This window comes from Notamacropus eugenii, chromosome 4, assembly GCF_028372415.1.
Source record: "Notamacropus eugenii isolate mMacEug1 chromosome 4, mMacEug1.pri_v2, whole genome shotgun sequence".
NCBI lineage: Eukaryota > Metazoa > Chordata > Mammalia > Diprotodontia > Macropodidae > Notamacropus > Notamacropus eugenii.
The window spans coordinates 79,234,064-79,251,472 of record NC_092875.1 but is presented as its reverse complement, the minus strand read 5'-3'; the positions used below and the strand labels follow the sequence as shown (position 1 = coordinate 79,251,472).

At 46.1% G+C, this 17,409-nt stretch overlaps 1 protein-coding gene across 1 annotated transcript; it reads right to left on the bottom strand.

The window, feature by feature from the left end:
• Positions 1-9,466: 9,466 nt before the first annotated feature.
• QTRT1 (queuine tRNA-ribosyltransferase catalytic subunit 1) lies at positions 9,467-16,399 on the bottom strand. Its single transcript, XM_072602364.1, has 10 exons — positions 16,014-16,399; positions 14,654-14,722; positions 14,026-14,164; positions 13,024-13,102; positions 11,874-11,989; positions 11,602-11,740; positions 11,188-11,263; positions 10,985-11,094; positions 10,822-10,909; positions 9,467-9,781 (listed from the first exon to the last, which is right to left on the bottom strand). Exons 1-10 carry the CDS (start codon positions 16,311-16,313, stop codon positions 9,629-9,631), a joined length of 1,269 nt encoding a protein of 422 aa, XP_072458465.1. The 5' UTR covers positions 16,314-16,399; the 3' UTR covers positions 9,467-9,628.
• Positions 16,400-17,409: the final 1,010 nt, after the last annotated feature.

The window sequence follows — 17,409 nt, the reverse complement described above, 5'->3', positions numbered from 1 at the left end:
CAATTTACCCCCACCCTAACACTGATTCCTTGCCTAAATGGCTTCACAGCATAAATGTCCTTTCTCTGCTTTGGAAAGTTCTAACATAAAGAATCTAAAACTGTCTAGCATCCAGTAAGAGGCAAACAGCTAACTTCCTTAACTCTCTCTTTCCTTCCCCTACCTTTCCTGCCCCCAACCAGGTTCCCCCTCAATCACCTCCCTACAAAGGCAACTCCCAATAGACACACATTGTGGTTTACATTGTTTGTTAGATCAAAGCAAAAGTCTAAAAACAAAGAAAGGGTTAGGGTTAGGACCAAAATGACATCACTATGCTAGAGTCAAGTTTCAGTGTGTCCTACTGTGGCTGATCAGACCAATATGAGCTTGGAATGCTCTACCACAAGTCGGGCACAAATAATCCATGTGAACATTTGAGGTGGATACTCCAAATTTGTGCATCCTGCATTTCCTTTGAAATGTTTCTGAGTGGGATAGGTTTAGTGAAGACTTCTCAGATTGTAATTTTTCTCCCAGGGGTGAGGTAAGACCTAGAGGCTCAAGGTTACAATATTTTTAGAATAGAATAGTTCCATATAAGGACATAAAACTGGGTAGTGTATTAGGGTCTCAATGATTGGATAAAACTTACATAATTCCTCGATGTCTTCATTTCAAAAGGGATTGGTTAGATTTCGTGTCTAGAACGTAAGATCATATTCTCAGCTAATGAGGATAATGGTCAGTGGGCGAGGAGGGACTTGCGTTAGGGTCTATATAAATCACTGCCTTTTCTTTGTCTTCGGCTTTCCTACTCCAGATGAACTGGGGTAGGATTGTCCCGATTCTCGAGAATCTAGTAAATAAACTTTCTGTCATCACTTTTGAGAGGCCTCTGAGTAATTGATTTAACTAGGGACCTGAGCCATCCCACACATTTCAATTCTACTTTGCTCATAGAATACAGCACCTTTTCTGATGTGGGCACATCACACTGAGCGATTCTGTGCCAGTGTCTCCCATGTCACACAATCAATTCCAAAGTTCTTAAGAGAGACCTTGAGAGTGTCCCTGTATTTCTTCTTCTGACCACCATGGGAATGCTTGCCCTGTGTGAGTTCTCCATAAAACAGTCTTTTTGGGAAGCGTAAGTTTTGCATTTCAAACAACGTGGCCAACCCATCAGAACTGCACTCTCTAAAACATAGTTTGAACACTTGGCAGTTTGGTTCAAGTAAGAACCTCATTGTCTGGTACCTTATCCTGCCAGGTGATCTTCTGAATCTTCCTAAGACAGTTCCTTTCCTTTGGAGCCTCCCAAACACTGAGTTAGTTCTGGCAAAGTGTGCGTCAACCTCATTATCAATGTGTACATCCCTGGAAAGTACACTGCCAAAGTAGGTGAACCGGTTGGGTGGAACAGGTTGTTAATAAATGTTGTTTAATCTATTCAGGCCTCTGGGAAAGAACCCTAGGGAAGAAAGAAAATTCAGAATTACTGCCTTGGTGTGTGTAGTGCAGGTGGAGAGAGGGAGGAAGTATGGCCAAAGGGCATCTTTCCTGACATTTTAAGTGCCTTATTCTCCAAGGTCTAAGTAGTTAATCCTTGGTAAACCAATATATTAGTCAAGGATCTTCGTGCCAGGATAAGAATAGACTGGGCAGGTGGATCCTTCCGAGGGGTAAAAGCAGGAGCAGCTTAAACTCAGACAGCCATCTAGTGTCTTGTATGGAGAATGCACTGAGTAGCCTTTCCAACCCTGACCAGAAGGAGACATAAAGGTACAGGCTAGCCACCCACTTTGCCGTTCTTTTCTTAGTGACCACATTAGGTCCACCTGCCACTTCAAAAAACAAAAACACAACCTCAAAAATCATGCACCACACCCTCATTCATGAACTTGCTTTTTGATATCGTCCATCAAGATTTCCAGTTTCCCCAGTCCCTCCGTTTCCTCATTCCATCACCCTTGCTCAGCCTTCACTTCCCTCCCTGCATAGCTGTTTCAAAGAATCACAGAATGTGATTTGAAGAGTATCCCACAGACCATCTAATCTAACCTGTACTCCACCAATGATCCTTGCTAAAACACCTCTTACAGATGGTCCTACAGCCTTTGGGAGAACATCTCCAAGGAGAGGGAACTCACTACCTCCTGAGACAACCTCCCCTTTTGGAAAATTTTAATTAGTAGAGTCTACCTGAGCCTGTATTTCTTTAAGTAAAAAATAAGGATAATACCATTTACCTCATAGGATTGTTTAAAGGAACGAGTTAATGTAGAAAAGGTGCTTGTAAACTTTAAAGTACACCATGTAACTCCTAGTTTTTCTTTACATCTAGCTGAAACTTGTCTCTGAAATTTTTACCCCTGTTCCTAGCTCTGCTGAATCCAGTGACTCTGGCCTGCTGACTTTTCTATGAACAAGGCAGCCCCTCTCTCAGCTCCAGGCCCCCATGCCTGGAATGTTCTCTTTCCTCAATTCTGCCTACTGTCTTCTCTAGCTTACCACAAATCCCAGTTAAAATCCCATCTTTCACAGGAATGCTTTATCAATTCCTCTTATTTCTAGTGCCTTCCCTCTGCCAAATAATTTATCCTGTACAATATTTATCCTTTTTGTAAATGTTGTCTCTCTAATTAGATTGTAACTGAAAGCAGGGACTGTCTTTTGCCCGTTTTTGTAACCCCATTCCTTAGCACAGTGACTCGAACATAATAGGTGCTTAATAAATATTGGTTGATTGATGATTGACTGACTGATTGGCCTCTGAACAAAACAATTCTAATCCATTCTCCTGTGACAACTCTTGAACTACCAAAACCACCACCACTGCCCTCGTTTGAGTCATTTCTTCTAAAGGTTAAATATTCCAGTTTCTTTAACCAATTTTCATGACAAGGAATTTGTATATTGTCTTCATATACAGACATCATCATCCAGATGACAAAGGCAACTACACTAGGTGCTAACACTTCTTGTCTTTCTCTTTTGCCTCTGAAGTCTGACTTCCAGCCTCATCATTCTATGGAAAATGCCTTCTCCAAAGTTACCAATGATTTCTTAATTGACAAATCCAATGGTCTGATATTGCCAGCTGTACTCTTCTGGATCCTCTCTACTCTAGATTTTCATGATGTTACTCTCTTATCCTATCTGTCTGACTACTCTTTGTTTCTTTGCTGCATCTTTCTCCAGGTCACACCCTATAACAGTGGGTGTCCTCCAAGACTTTGTCTTGGGTTCTCTTTTCTCTTTTCCCTCTAAATTATCTCTGGTGATATCATCAACTTCCATGGGTTCAATTATCATCTTTATGCAGGTGATTCCCAGATATAGCGATACAATTTATACAATCCTAACCTCCTGGCTTCCAGTCTCAAATCTCCCACTGCCTTTTGGATGTCTTGAACTGGATGTCTCATAGACAACTCACAATAGACATGTTAAAGATGAAATAATTTTTTTTTTCTCTTCCCTCTTCCTAACTTCCCTGTTACTAATGAGGGTACCACCAACCTCTCATTTTTCCCTGGCTCACAACATTCTCAACTCCTCACTTGCATATCTAATTAGGGTGTATGGTGTGTATAAGTAGGACTAGCACCACTGATGGATGTAAGGGCATGTCAAGCCTTCTCAGGCCTGCTCATCCACCTTTAGTGCCCTCCTTTACCCAACTCTCACCTGTAGCTCAAAGAAGCTGTAGCATGAACAGTGGTCAGCCCCCAGTAAAAGCTCAGCAAATGGGCTAAACCAGGTTGAGGTTAACTGATGGGTCTCAAACCTGTCCATAATGGTGAGGGGAGGCTGTCTACTCCCAAACATATGAGGACCTGCCCCAGGCAGAATGGGCAGATGAGAACAATTTGTCCCTACAACTATGAAGGTCACTAAAGCAAGCCCTGTGCACTTAGAGCTTAGTCAAGAATCAAAGACACCAATGTCATCCACTGCATCCCAGCCATCACCAGTAATTTTGATTTTTGTCTTGCACTGAACTTTGATGACTCAGGAAGATAAAGTGAGGCTGAGACTTTGTGCAACTCTGCTTCACTTAAATCAATTCATGCATGTAATGGTAAGGGAATTTGAAGATCTTCCCTGCCCCTTAATACCCCATGACCTGCTTTGAGCTTTGGCCCAGCCCATAGCTTGAGTCACATTGAGAGGTGGTGGAATTTATCAAATGGGTGGAGCAGGAAGGATTCTTGTTGCTGTCGTGTTCATCCTTCAGTTTTCAAAGAAGACCATGACATCAGAGAAATAATGATGTGACTTGCACTTGACTTTAAGTGAGGGAGGGCTGTGCAAGGTCACCAACCTCACTTTCTCCTCCTGAGGGTCCAGTGACCAGATAGTCATCAGGATGACTGGAGATGGTTCAGGATGCAATGGGAGACCTTGGTCTTGGCTGACCTTGGCTGACCTTTTTAGGTACTCGATTAGAGAGAGGTAATGCCCATTAAGTGAATAGACCTCTTTTAAGAAGTAGTAAGGGAATGGTCCTTTCAACGAACAAAGGGAAAAAAGGAACTAAATCAACTGTGGGAGGGAACAGAAACTGTTACTACTGATCATCACTCGAAGCCAGTCATTAAGTGGAGTTTGGGTAGAGACTCACTGTAGTCTAGTCTATGGGCTTCAGAGTACACTGGGTTTAAAGTTTTGGGAATGACAGGAAAGGAAGGGAGGGAGGAAGGAAGGAAGGAAGGAAGGAAGGGAGGGAGGGAGGGAAGGAAATGTAGTCAGAAAACCCAAAAAGAAGGGGAGGGGGAGACAGAAGGGAGAGGATGAGCTGGGATGAGCAGGAAGGATGGAGCTGAGAGTGAGGCAGACAGAGGCAAGGCTTAGGGATAACTGTGTTCCCTGCATTGATAATGTGTATAGATGTTACTATGATGGATTGGCTTTCTGGTGCTTGAATAAATGTCTTGGTTTCATCTTTGAGAAAAAGAGTTTATATTTTGCGAATTTACCCTGGAAATATGCATGCATATCCATAGCTGCTGCAGTGAGTATCGTATTGGCATTACAATGTATGAGTCAAAATACGTCTTTGGTCCTCTGAAAACGGAGGATGAACAACTTATCTAATCTGTTGCCAAGCCTTGTTGTTCCAACTTTCACACCTCTCATATACGCTCTTTTTTCCATTCAGTGGCCAACCTGATGAAGGCCCTCATCACTTCATGCCCAGGTCATTGCAATAGCCTGCTGGTTGGCCTTAAGTCTTTCTCCACTCAAGTCCATCTTCTCAGCTAGTAGTGATCTTCCTTAATGCCCAAGTTTTACCATATCATCCCCTCCTCTTCGTTAAGAAGTAGCCATTGGACTTTTATTCATTCATGAAAACTTCAGTGGCTCCCACTTACTCCTAGGATAAATATTAAATCCACTGTTTGGTTTTTAAAGCCCTCCATCACTTTTCCCTCTCCTACTTTTTCAGTACTCTTACACCATACTTTTCCCCATCCTCACCCCGACAAACTCCAATCCAATAACACTTTTTCTCAAAAAAAGACAGTCCTAATTCCGTGGAATTTGCTGCTGTCTAAGCCTGGATTTCTATCTCTTCATCTTCATGTCTTTGCTTCCTTTAGGTTCTAGCTAAAAATCGTACCTTCTGAAAATCCTTTCCCAGTCAGCAAGATGAGGTCATGACTTGTAAGTGAATTGGATTTAAGTGAATTAGGGTTGTGCAAAGTCACCAGCCCCATTCTCTCCTCAGGAGCCATCTGGGTTCAGGGGCAAGATACAGATCAGGACAACTGGAAATGGCCCCAGATGCAGTGGGAGACCTTGGTCTTTTTAAGCTAAGGTCCTTCCCAGCTCCCATTAATACTAATCTACAATTAGTTCCACTTTATCGTGTATGCATTTTGTTTGTATAGTTATTTTTAAGCTGTCTCCTCCCATTAGAGCAGAGTTTTTTTAACCTTTCTTTGTATCCCAAGTACTTACCACAATGCTTAGCACATAGTAGGTCCTTAATGCAAGTTTATCAGCTTGACTTTCTAGCATTCTTTACTCCCCTCCATGTACTTTTCAATCTGGCAACACCAATCTTCTTGCTGTTTCTTATATGCTATACTCCCCCCAAAGCCATGCCTATTCAATGGCCATACCTCATGGCTAGAATGCTCTCCCTATTCCCCTCTGCCTTCTAACGTTCCTGAAGACTCACCTGAAATTTAACCTTCTCCAAGAGGCCTTTCCAGCTCCTCCCCTTTACTGCTAGTATCTTTTCTGTGAGGGTACCTTCCATTTGCAGTCTCTACCTTGTATGAATACTGTTGTTTGTACATTACCTCCCCCATTAGACCAAGAACTTTTGGAAGGCAGAGATATGTTTTTGCCTTTCTATGTACCCCCGGTGCTTAGCACAACGCACATAGCTGGTGCTTGTTGAGACCTCCTAAAATGTAGCATCCAGCAATGAACATATTCCCAGAAAATGGTGTGACTGGGACAGAATGGAATGGCAGAATGATCATCTCTCTGTACCTGTACACTAAACCAAGAAATGCAACCTAGTTTTGGCTGCCATATTTAATATGCATTTAAAAATTATACCATCAAATGATACATTCTCTTCTACCTTTGGGTCTCACATCTCACTGTCCTATGAAGTAGCACAGTGGAGAGAGACTGAACCTAGAGTCAAAGACCTGCATTCAAATCTTGTTTCATATCCTTCCTAGCCATGCAACTCTGGGCAAATCACTTCCCCAACCCCCTCCTCAGCTTTAAAAAAATGGGGATAAACCCACCCTGAAATGGACGGACCGAGAAAAACCACAGGCAAGAGTCAATTGGGAATTTTGTGAGCGTCTTTATTAGCCGGGCCAGCAGCTACCTCCTCTGGGTTTTTCCATGAGACAGCCGCCGGCCCGGCTAATAAAGACACTCCCAAAATTCCCAATTGACTCTTGCCTGTGCTTTTTCTAGGTCCGTTCCACCGAGACAGCCTTTGGCTCTGTGTGCACAGGCAAACCATCTGCCCTGGACGGCAGGACTGAGCTTTGACTTCAGGGGGTGGCCACAGGGATTGATGTTCCCCAGCCCAGATCTCAAAGCACAGCCGTGTGAACCGGGCTCCCGGTAGCCTAATTCCTCTGATCTGGCCATTTTGAGCATCCTGTCTGTCCTGGTGAGTACTCCTATAAAGTAAGTGGCGAGGCTGGACGCAGCGGGAAACGCCCTTACTGACCTCCGCTGGACACCGCGTGAGAGTCCTGACTGTCTGTGTCTGTCCCTACATTCTGTGTCTTGTTTTGTGTTTCTGTTTAATTGGACTTTGTGCCTTACTCTTCTTTCCTGGTCTCATGGGCCAAGGACAATCAGGTCCTGAGACCCCGTTGCAATTCATGTTAAAATGTTTTTATAAACCTAGGTTTGATATGGTTTCAAGTTAAAATCTGTCCTGAAGGAATAATAGGCAGCATCTGAGAATACTCTTCCTATCAGGATCAAGCAGAAAGAGATTGTTATTTGGCATTTAGAAATTGCATTGTTAAATTAAAAATGAATTGGTTTGTGATTCTAAGCCTATTCCATCCAAGGATGTATTAAGTAGATTAAAAGGGCTCATTTCTGTTGTTAAGTTTTAACTAAAATTGGTTTTTGCTATGAATAAAGCATTTACAAAAGTATTTAAAAGGAAACTTATGGCTAAATGTGAAAAGACCCTGGGTTTTAGGTCTCATAATTTTTGTCAGTTAGGTTCATGAAGGTTTTGTGACAAAGTGATGTAAGGCAATTAGCATTAAAACAACTGACTGAATTAATTACTGAGAGTAAAACCAGAGACATTTTTAGTTTAGGGAAAAGAATTTTAGTTTAAGTTTCTTGGAGACAGGTAACCTCTGGTAAAATTTGGCATTTATGGAAAAGTTAAATGTCTCTGTTTTGATTTGAATTCATTTCATGAAATTAGTGTTTGAATTTGTCATATGTGTAGCTCATTCTCTTAGACTGAGCAGGGTTATAAAGATATAGAGAAGCTTGGGAAGCAGATGTAAATCTATAAGGAACAAGAACATGTACAGAAAGGCATGTAAGCCACTTAAGACTTGCTTCAAAAGATGTTCCTTAGCCAATGTGAAATTATAGTCATACTTGATTACTGGAACTTGCTATTCTAAGATTTTATGGGACTATTAACTGACTGTTCTTCTGAGTCTAACTCCAGGTATGGATAGCAAGAAAGCTGGTCTGAGCCTCTGATCCATGATGTCAGTAAGCCTGTGAGATGCTGGTATGAAGTGCAAGAAGTGATCTCATGGTAAAGTTGGGAGAGCGGCTGTTCAGCCTGGGCTGAGGTAGGATTCTCTTGACTCAATTTCCCCACTGACACCTGGTGAATTTTAAGCCTGGCTGAATGCCAGCTGACAATCTGCTCCTGCCTGGAATTGACATGAAGTTAGGGAGATGTTGTTTCCCTGCAATGTCCCTACTCTTAGTGGCAATTTCCTACCTAGTAGCCACTTTCTGTTGTGCCCCCTTGCCTAGCAGCAACTTGGGCCGCTGTACTGGGAAGTGCCAAAATGCTTAAAAGGAACACACACCTCAGCTCGGGGCTGCCTCCTCTGGGTTTTCCCATGAGACAGCTGCCAGCCCGGCAAATAAAGACGCTCTCAAAATTCCCAATTGACTCTTGCCTGTGCTTTTTCTCGGTCCGTCCATTTCAACTCACCTCCAGGGTTGTTGTGAAGATCAAAAAGTTATTTGTAAAGCTCTTGCAAGCCATCATCATCATTATTATCCCTACCCTGCTCATCTGTAGCCCTGGGTTACCCCCATAAGCCATGCACCTCCACTTAAATTCCTCAATCACTCAGTGTGGCTGGAGGATCCCAAAGCCACATTGAATGGGCTAACTGTACACAGTCATGATGTCCCGTCTCCCTATGCTGCACTGCAAACCTCCTCTGTCTCTCTGCTTGACCCCAGTCAATTCTCCACAGTTGTTCAAGACTTTTCCTCTTCATCAGTTCCTTTGAGGATGATCTTACTTGCTACCTTACCATGAAGTGTGATGACAGCAGATATGAGCTCCCTGCAACCCCTCCCCATACACACCTGCCTCTGACCCTTCCTCTCCTGGTTCCCTCAGGTCTCAAATCATGTCTGCATCCTCTTTGTCCAAGCCAGCCCCTTCAACTTAATCTCAACTCCTCCTTTCTCCATGAGGACCTTACTTCTTGCTTCATCAATCATATTCTCCCTCCCCCAACCCCACGCCACCTCAACCATTTATTTATTTTGAACATTTTTTTTTAAGTTTTGAGTTCCCAATTCTCTCTCCCACTCCTTCCCTAGCCATTGAGAAGGGAAGCATTATACATGTTAAATTATACATGTGAAAGAATGTAAAACATAGCTTTCTTGTAGGGTGGCTATGAGTAGGAGCATCAAACTCACATCTATCTCCCCTTAGAGGGGGGAAAACCCAAAGAAACCTGCACAAACACAAAGATATTATAAAAAAGAAAACACTTCAGTCTTTACTCTGAGGCGTAGGCCAACACATAGAGACTCCTTCACACAGCCTTGGCTTTAGTTCCTGGAGGCAATGCTCCTGTCCCTAGAATGCCCCCAGATCAGGGGCAAGGCTCTACTTGAAGACTGGGTTGGGTAGTCAGTTTAAAGGGATGCCAACTGACTCCAGGGCCTCCACAGCCCAGGCTGGGCAGCGCCCAAGTTCTCCATACATGGTCTTCATGAAGTCCCGAACAAAGTCAGGGAAACGGTGCTCTACAATGCTGGTCCGGAGAGCATTCATCAATTGCAACTGTGTGTGTGTGTGTGTGTGTGTGTGTGTGTGTGTGTGTGTGTGTGTGTGTGTTGTGTGTGTGTATGTTGTGTGTGTGTGTGTGTGTGTGTGTGTGTTGTGTGTGTGTGCGCGTAAGTGAAGGGGGGGAGACAGAAAACAGAGAGACATCAGTCACGGCCCCCAGCCCATATGGGGGGAGACATGGAGTCTTGGGACATGAGTTCCAACGTCACTTCTGGTACCTAACTACCTGTGTGACCTTGGATAAATCCTTAGTTTCAGCTGCTTCATCTATAAAATGAGGGTTGGAGGGGGCAGAGTTTGGACTAGAAATGGGCCCTAGGAGCAATGATTCGTGAGCAACAGTTGGCATTTATGTGGTGCTCTGAAGACTGCCATACCAAGTCCCTCCCACCAGCCCTGTGCAAAGGTCATTCACTCACTTGGCCAATAAGAACACCACAGTTCAGAGAGAAGGGATCTACCCAGGCTCACATAGCCAAGATTCCAATGTGACTTTCCTCAGTTCCCTCTAAGTACTCTGTCTTTTCAAGATGTTCCTCAGGGTCCTTCCCTCTGTCCCTCTTCAAAGTGTTTAATTTTCTGGAGATCCAGATATCAGGGCTCACAGCCTGCCTCTGAACCTTAACTGTGGAATGGCTTCAGTTTCCTCAACTCTAAAATGGGTACAGCAATCCCTGCCCTCACTATCTCCCAGTGCTGTTAAGAGGAAAGCTATCTTGGCAACCTTAAAGCTGTAAGGCACTGTGAGCTACTATTTAGCAGTGCCTCCAAATGTGAAATGGTGGGGTGGGAGGGTTCAGACCTCTAAGCTGTCTTCCAACTCTAAATCCTCCAATCCTATGACTGCCCCTCCCATCCACACTCCCAGAGACTCCCCAGTTCTGTGACTTTCAGTGAGTCCTTGTCCCCTTCTGGGCCTTGGTTTCCCCAACTATAAATGAAGGGTTTAGAACAGATGATGCCTGAGATCCCTCCTCTCTACCCCCCACTGTGGAGCTGAACACTTATGACCCTGTGATGTCATGAGCCAATACCTGGTAGGCGATGTTGTGCACAGTGACATGATGCAAGGCAGCTGTGTTGTTGCTGTGTAGTAAGGCATGGAGAAAGGCCCGAGTGTACCTGAAGAACAGGAGAGGGTGTCAGCACCTGCCCAGAGGGCTCAGGGACCAGCCCCCTTCCCTGTGTCCAAGATACCTCTGACAGGTGGGGCAGCTACAAGTCTCATCAATGGGCTGGAAATCCTTTGCAAATTGCTTCTTCTTCAGCTGGAGGTTCCCCGTGGGGACGAGGGCAGACCCGAAGCGCTGGAGGGAGGGAACAAAGGGAGTTGGTCCTGGTCCTCTTCCACTCCCCCAAAGCCATCTCTGACCCAGATTAGCCCACCCACCAGGCCTCACCGCCGTGCGTGTGGGGAAGACACAGTCAAACATGTCACAGCCCAGGGCCACACAGACTACCAGATCAGTGGCATAGCTGTTGGGGGATAATGGGAAGAAAAAAAGTCATCAGACAGATGCCAAGTCTCCTTACACACACACCAGCCCTGCTTCCCACCCCCCCAGATAGGCCCTCCCTGCTCCCATTCCCAGCTCCTGTTCTGGAACTGGGGGGCTCCCCAAGGGGCAGGAGAAGAGAGATGCCCAAGAGAGGCCAAAGACCTTCCCTCTCCCACATTCCTCAGGTCTGCTTCCCATCCTCCTTCTGCTCTGGAGATGGGAGTGGGAGGTATCCCCTAAAGACAGGGGCCATGTCTCTATGCCAGACCAGAAGCTCTGAGGGCTCTGGTTCCACTTCAACAGACACTCCCTTACCCAACGCCCATAAGATAACGGGGTTTTTCCTGAGGCAACCGGTCTGTGCTCAGCGTCACCATCTTCCAGAATTGCTCCTTACTCTCACCCCCACTCAGTCCCCCAATGGCAAAGCCTGGCACATCCCTCTTGGTCATCTCTGGGAGGAGAGGGAACACAGAAAGGGCCAAGTCACCACCCCTCTGACCCCCCTCTGAAAGGCAACAGGTGAAGCCTCTGCTCTGTCCCATTCTCCCCTAAATGTCCTTGGGAAGCATGAGCTCTTCACTTACCTTCAAGGCACTTGCCCCGCAAAACTGGGTCCAGGCCCCCCTGGATGATGGCAAATAAGTTTTGTTGGTCGGGTCGCCGATTGGCCGAGATGCACCGGTCTAGCCAGCGGATGGACCTGCAATGGTCCCTCTGATTACAGCCTCTCCTTTGGCCTTCAGGGGCACGGGACAGAGGACCAGAACCCTCCACAGGTGTGGGGACACCAGTAATGTCTCTGCTGCTAGTCAGTCAACAAATACTCGATGAAATCAATCAACAAGTATTTATTAAGTGCCTACTAGGTACCATGCTAAGTTCTGAGGCCACAAAGACAAATGCAAAAAGTGCTGGCCCTCCAAGGGCTTATGTTCTAATAGGGTAGACAGTACATATAGAAGCAAATATATACAGGAAACATACGAAAAGAATACAAAGTAACAAATGAGGGGACCAGGTAAAGGCTTCATGGAGAAAGATTCGCTTGAGTTGAGTCCTGAAAGAAACCAGGGAGCGAGAGGGAGGAAGGAAACCATTCCAGGCATGGGGGACGACCAGACCAAAAGCATCAGTCTGGGAAGAGGGAGCATCTCAGGTGAGCAAAAGCAAGGAAACAAGTGGAAGAATAAGAAAGGAAAGTAGAGACCAGCTCATGAAGACCTTTAAATGCCAGAAAGAGGAGTTTACAGAGTTAAGAGAGAGAGAGAGGAGGGTCAGAACTACCCTTTGGGAAACTGCCTCGGAAAACGTAGAGAGCATGGAACCGCAGAAGGGGAAAACCTGAGGCAGGAAGACCAGCTAGATGAGGTCTGAACAAGGGGGGCATCTCTCCAATTCCCTCAGCTGGCAAGCTCGGTGCCTTCCTTTATTCTCCCTCACCCCACCCATCCAATCTGTTGCTAAATCTTCTTTCAATTCTCACATAATATGTCCCCTTCTGTCATCTCAGATGCCACCTTGGTAAATGGTAACTGAGAAGGAGCAGTTAGTGGGGGAGAGGAGAATCAGGAGAGAACAGGGTCAGGAAAATCCTGAGAGAAGAGGGTGGTCTGTGGGATCAAAGGCTGTGATGAGGTCAAGGAGCTAGAAGGAGGAGGGGGGAGAGAGAGAACCACAGCTTAGATGATGAGAATTCACATTTCTATAGTCCATGAAGATTTGCAAACCGCTGACCTGTGCATGGCTTCCTCCACTCGAGAACCCGTCAGAGTGCTGCTGACCACATCATCCAGCTGCATCATAATATCTGAGCCTGGAAAGAAGGGGAAGGGAGAGGGAAAGTCAGAGAATCTCTACTGTTGGGAGGATGGTTGGGGATGGATGCAATCAGGACAACCCTCTTCTTAAAACACGGTAAGATCTAGAAAAAAAACAACCCAGAAATCAGCCAGAAAGGAGGAAAACAAATAAGCCAGCTTTCTGATGCCTTCTCAAGTCTCTGCTCTTCCCTGAAAGTGATTTTATCCTTCTCAACTTCTCATATACTGTGTCAATATTTTCCCACCCTACCTTATATCATATGTATCTACATATCATACCTCTCAGTAAGCTCCTGGAAGGCAGAAATTGTACTCTTTTTTTTTTTTTGACCTTATGTGCCTAGAGTTTAGCCCTGTGATTAATAAAAATTTTTGAGTGTCTTACAAATAAATACATTTACATGGGCAGGGGTGGAATAAGATTTGATACAGCTCCACTATGTGCCAGGCACATATCATCCCATCTGTTCCTCATAACAACCCTTCAAGGTAGGTGCTATTATATTACCTCCATTATACAACTGAGGCAAACCGAGGGTAAGTGACTTACCCAGGGTCACACAGCTAGTGTCTGAGCTGGGATTTGTACTCAATTCTTGCTGATTCCAGGCCCAGTACTCTATACACTGCCACCTAGCTTGAAGACTTACAAAGCTCTTCACTTTGGAAGGGCCCATTAAGTAAATAATGAAAGAACTGTATTCTCCACTTTACAGATCAGCTAACCAGAGAGGAGAAATGACAACCACAGTCACAGTCAGAGCTGAGATTTGAACTAGGGTATCTACTTTCAAATTCTTCCCCCTACAAACTACCTTCTGCTCCCCAGTCCCCCTACTCCCATCCCAAGTCAGCTTCCTGGGAAGAAAGGCCAGAAGCTCTAGTCTCTAGCTCCTCTTCACCATCCAGGGCTCACCCAGTGCATTCTGAATCTCCACAGACTTCTCTGGGCTCAGCAGGATCTCGGCTCCATCATATGGGGAACGGAATCGCACTCCTTCCTCGGTCACCTCAGACAGGGCCAGCAGGGACACCATTTGGAAGCCACCACTGTCCTGTGGATGACATTCCCTATTGACCTCAGGTCCTCAATAAGGATCTGCCACTGTCCCATTGAGAAAATAAGTTGACAGATCTAGAAACTGGGAGATGATCAAAGCCAAACCCCTCATTTTACTGGTTGGGGGGTGAAGGGACACAGGACACTGAGCAACAGAAAGTGTGTGCCCTGTTGAAGGCCATCTAATCCTCAATCCAGGGGTTCTTTCCACCTCACTGTTCTCAGCCCCTGGAACAATGACAGCAATTCCTATTTCTAGAGCGCTTTAAAGTTTACAAAATGCTTCTCCAAGACAACCCAGGGAAGCAGATAATTCAAAGATAATTTTTTCCTGTTTTTATATTATAAAGTGAAACTTTAAGAGGCTCAAACAGGGAGTCAGGAGCCCATTCAGGCTTCCTCTCTAAGTTTGGGGCCCTTTCCATTAAAACACACTGCTTTTCCCAGTGTCCCACCTCCCTACCACCAAGGGTTCCAGACCCACCGTGAGCAGGTTTTGGTTCCAGTTCATAAAGCCATGCAGCCCACCGGCCTTCTGTATGAGCTCTGGACCCTGGGAGAGAAGATTCAGTCACTACAAGTGAGAGACCAGGACAGAGGTTCCTATACTGTTACAGAAAAAGCACGGGAGTGGGGAATCTGCAACCTTGAGGCCATGTGTGGCCTTCTAGGTCCTTGGGTGTGGCCTTTGGACTGAGTCCAAGATTTATAGAACAAATGCTTTTATTAAGGGGATTTGTTCTGTGAGGTTTGGATTCAGTCAAAGGGCCTACAGGGGCACATGTGGCCTTGCAACTGAAGGTTCCCCACCCCTGGGTGAGCCTGATCTGGAGGTTGCCCACCTCAGCCATTCCCATCTTTGGGTCCAAAAGTAGGGAGCCCTTGATCCCTCACAGGCCTTAGAGATGAGAGGATTTAAAAGGAAGATTTAAAATTAGAGATTAAGACAATTTAAAAATAATACAGTCTAACCCCCATGTTTAACCACCAGGGAAACTAAGGCTCAATGCAGGGAAAGGTACCAAAGGCTTCAGATTAAAACCCAGGTGCCCTGACTTTTTTGACTCCACTAATAAGAATTTGTTGTTGTTCAGTGGTATCTGTCTCTTTCCAATACTATTTGGAGCTTTCATGGCAGAGATACTGGAGTGGTTTGCCATTTCCTTTTCTAACTCATTTTACAGATGAGGAAACTGAGACAAAAAGGGCTAAATGATCCTTCAGGGTTACACAGCTAGTAAGTGTCTGAGGCTGGATTTAAACTTATTTCTTTCTGACTCCAGGCCAGATACTATCCACTGCCCCACACAGCTACTGCCTAGTATTCAGCTGGGGGTTAAGTAGAAAGAATGCCTGCCCCGGAATCAAGGAAACTCGTCTTCTTGAGTTCAAATTCTGCTTCTGACACTAGCTGCGTGACCCTGGGCAAGTCACTTAACCATGTTTGCCTCAGTTTCCTCATCTGTAAAAGGAACTAGAGAAAAAAACAGCAAACTATTGCAGCATCTCTGCCAAGAAGATCCCAGAGGAGGTGGGGAAGAGTCGACACGACTGAACATTGCTAAAACATTCATTACATAGCGCCTTAAGATCTGCAAAGTGCTTCCCCATGATACTGTCATCCACATTTTACCCTTCGGTAAAGAGGAACCCGTGGCATGCAAAAGTGAGGGGACTTGCCCACATCTGCACCCGATCTTGAATGCGGGCCTTCCCCACTCGAGGGCCAGCGGTCAGCATCTCCCCCAGCTCGCTGCCGCCTCCGGGGGGGTCCCGGCGCAGCGGCCCAGCGCCCTTCCCCACTGCGGGCCAGAGGTCAGCGCCTCCACCAGCAGCGCACTCACCGGCCTCATGCCCAGGTGGTACGTGTTGCCCAGACAGATGCGGCAGCCCAGGCTATCCAGCTGCGCTGCAGTGACTCCCTTCATGGTCCCTTGCGTCCCCACCGGCATAAAGACCGGGGTGGCCACGGTGCCGTGCGGCAGGTGCAGCTCGCACGCCCGCGCCTTGCTGCGGCCGCACGCGGCCACCACCCGCAGGGCCAGGGCTGCCGGGGCCCGGGTCCCTGGGCCCGCAGCAGAAGCAGCTACTGCGGCAGTCGATTCTGGACACCTCGTGGACGGAGGCTCCCCGGAAGCCGCCATATTACTACCTGGTCACGTGGCAAGCGGAGCAGGCGGAAGGCGTCTCGGAGCCATGGCAACGGGCTTCCCGGCGGTCAGAGAAGGGCCCGCTTTTTTTTTTTTTTTTTGAGGCACCAGAACTGGAGTCGGCAAATTAATACACTTAAAATGCCTGGAACATCGTTGTCTGAATTCTGAAAATGACGTGGCCCTGATTTATTCTCCGACTCCGCCCTTCCTGAGAATCCCATCCTGGGTCAAATGGGGAAGTCGGCTAGGACAGCCTGTTTTACATAGCTCGGTGACGTCACGGAGGCGCGCTGTGCTGGGAGTTGTAGTTTTCCGCAGTGACAAGCTGCCTGCCGCCTTAGAAAAGGAGGCTGGAACGTGAGGAACATGGTCGTTAGAAGCCATAAATCCGGAGATTCTTAGGTAAAAGGCATCCATAGATAGGATTCTAGAATGTAGCATTAAGCACGCACAGCCTGATTGTCCTGGGAATCGATGGGTTCCTTTTCACTGCTGCTGTTAGCCAAAGACTGGATAGCCATTCAGTTGATAAATATTACATATGCAGGCAAACCGCAGGGGATACAATTACGAAAAAGACCTGCCCTCAAGGAGCTTATAATCTAAGGGAGGGTGGACAATGAAAAGGGGAGGAGTTGTGAAGAAATCCAAAAGACAGCTGCTTGGTTGGAAATTAAGAGATATCTGGCCTGGGAACCCTCTATGGAGGTTTTGGGAGGAGCTCTCCACCCACCTTCCATTCAGAGGGGTCCCAGAGGCAGAGGGGTGAGGACCAACGCTTAACTGATCTTGCAAGACGATAAGGTTGCTGGGGCCACGACGTCCAAAGCAGTGCAGCAGGGTGAAAAATGACCACCTCCCAAAAACCAGGGATCCTTGGGGTATGGAGTTGAACCGTATAGCTTTATCTTCATCCGTTCTAATCGGAAGATTTCTTTTGTCATAATTACTAATTAAGCAGCATTGGGAGGAAATCTTGATTCCCTCCAGCAGGGGACGCTGATTTTCTCAGAGAGCTCTTCTAAATCTAGAAGTGATCGTTGTTTCGAGGAGTCTGAGCGTTAACAAATAAGAGCTAACGCTAAAT

Coding starts and splice junctions, on each gene's coding strand:
- QTRT1 (XM_072602364.1), bottom strand. CDS start 16,313: ATGGCGGCTTCCGGGGAGCCTCCGTCCACGAGGTGTCCAGAATCGACT. Junction 14,165..14,653: donor GGAACCAAAACCTGCTCACG/GTGGGTCTGGAA, acceptor TGTCATCCACAG/GACAGTGGTGGCTTCCAAAT. Junction 10,910..10,984: donor AGCTGCCCCACCTGTCAGAG/GTATCTTGGACA, acceptor CCTGTTCTTCAG/GTACACTCGGGCCTTTCTCC.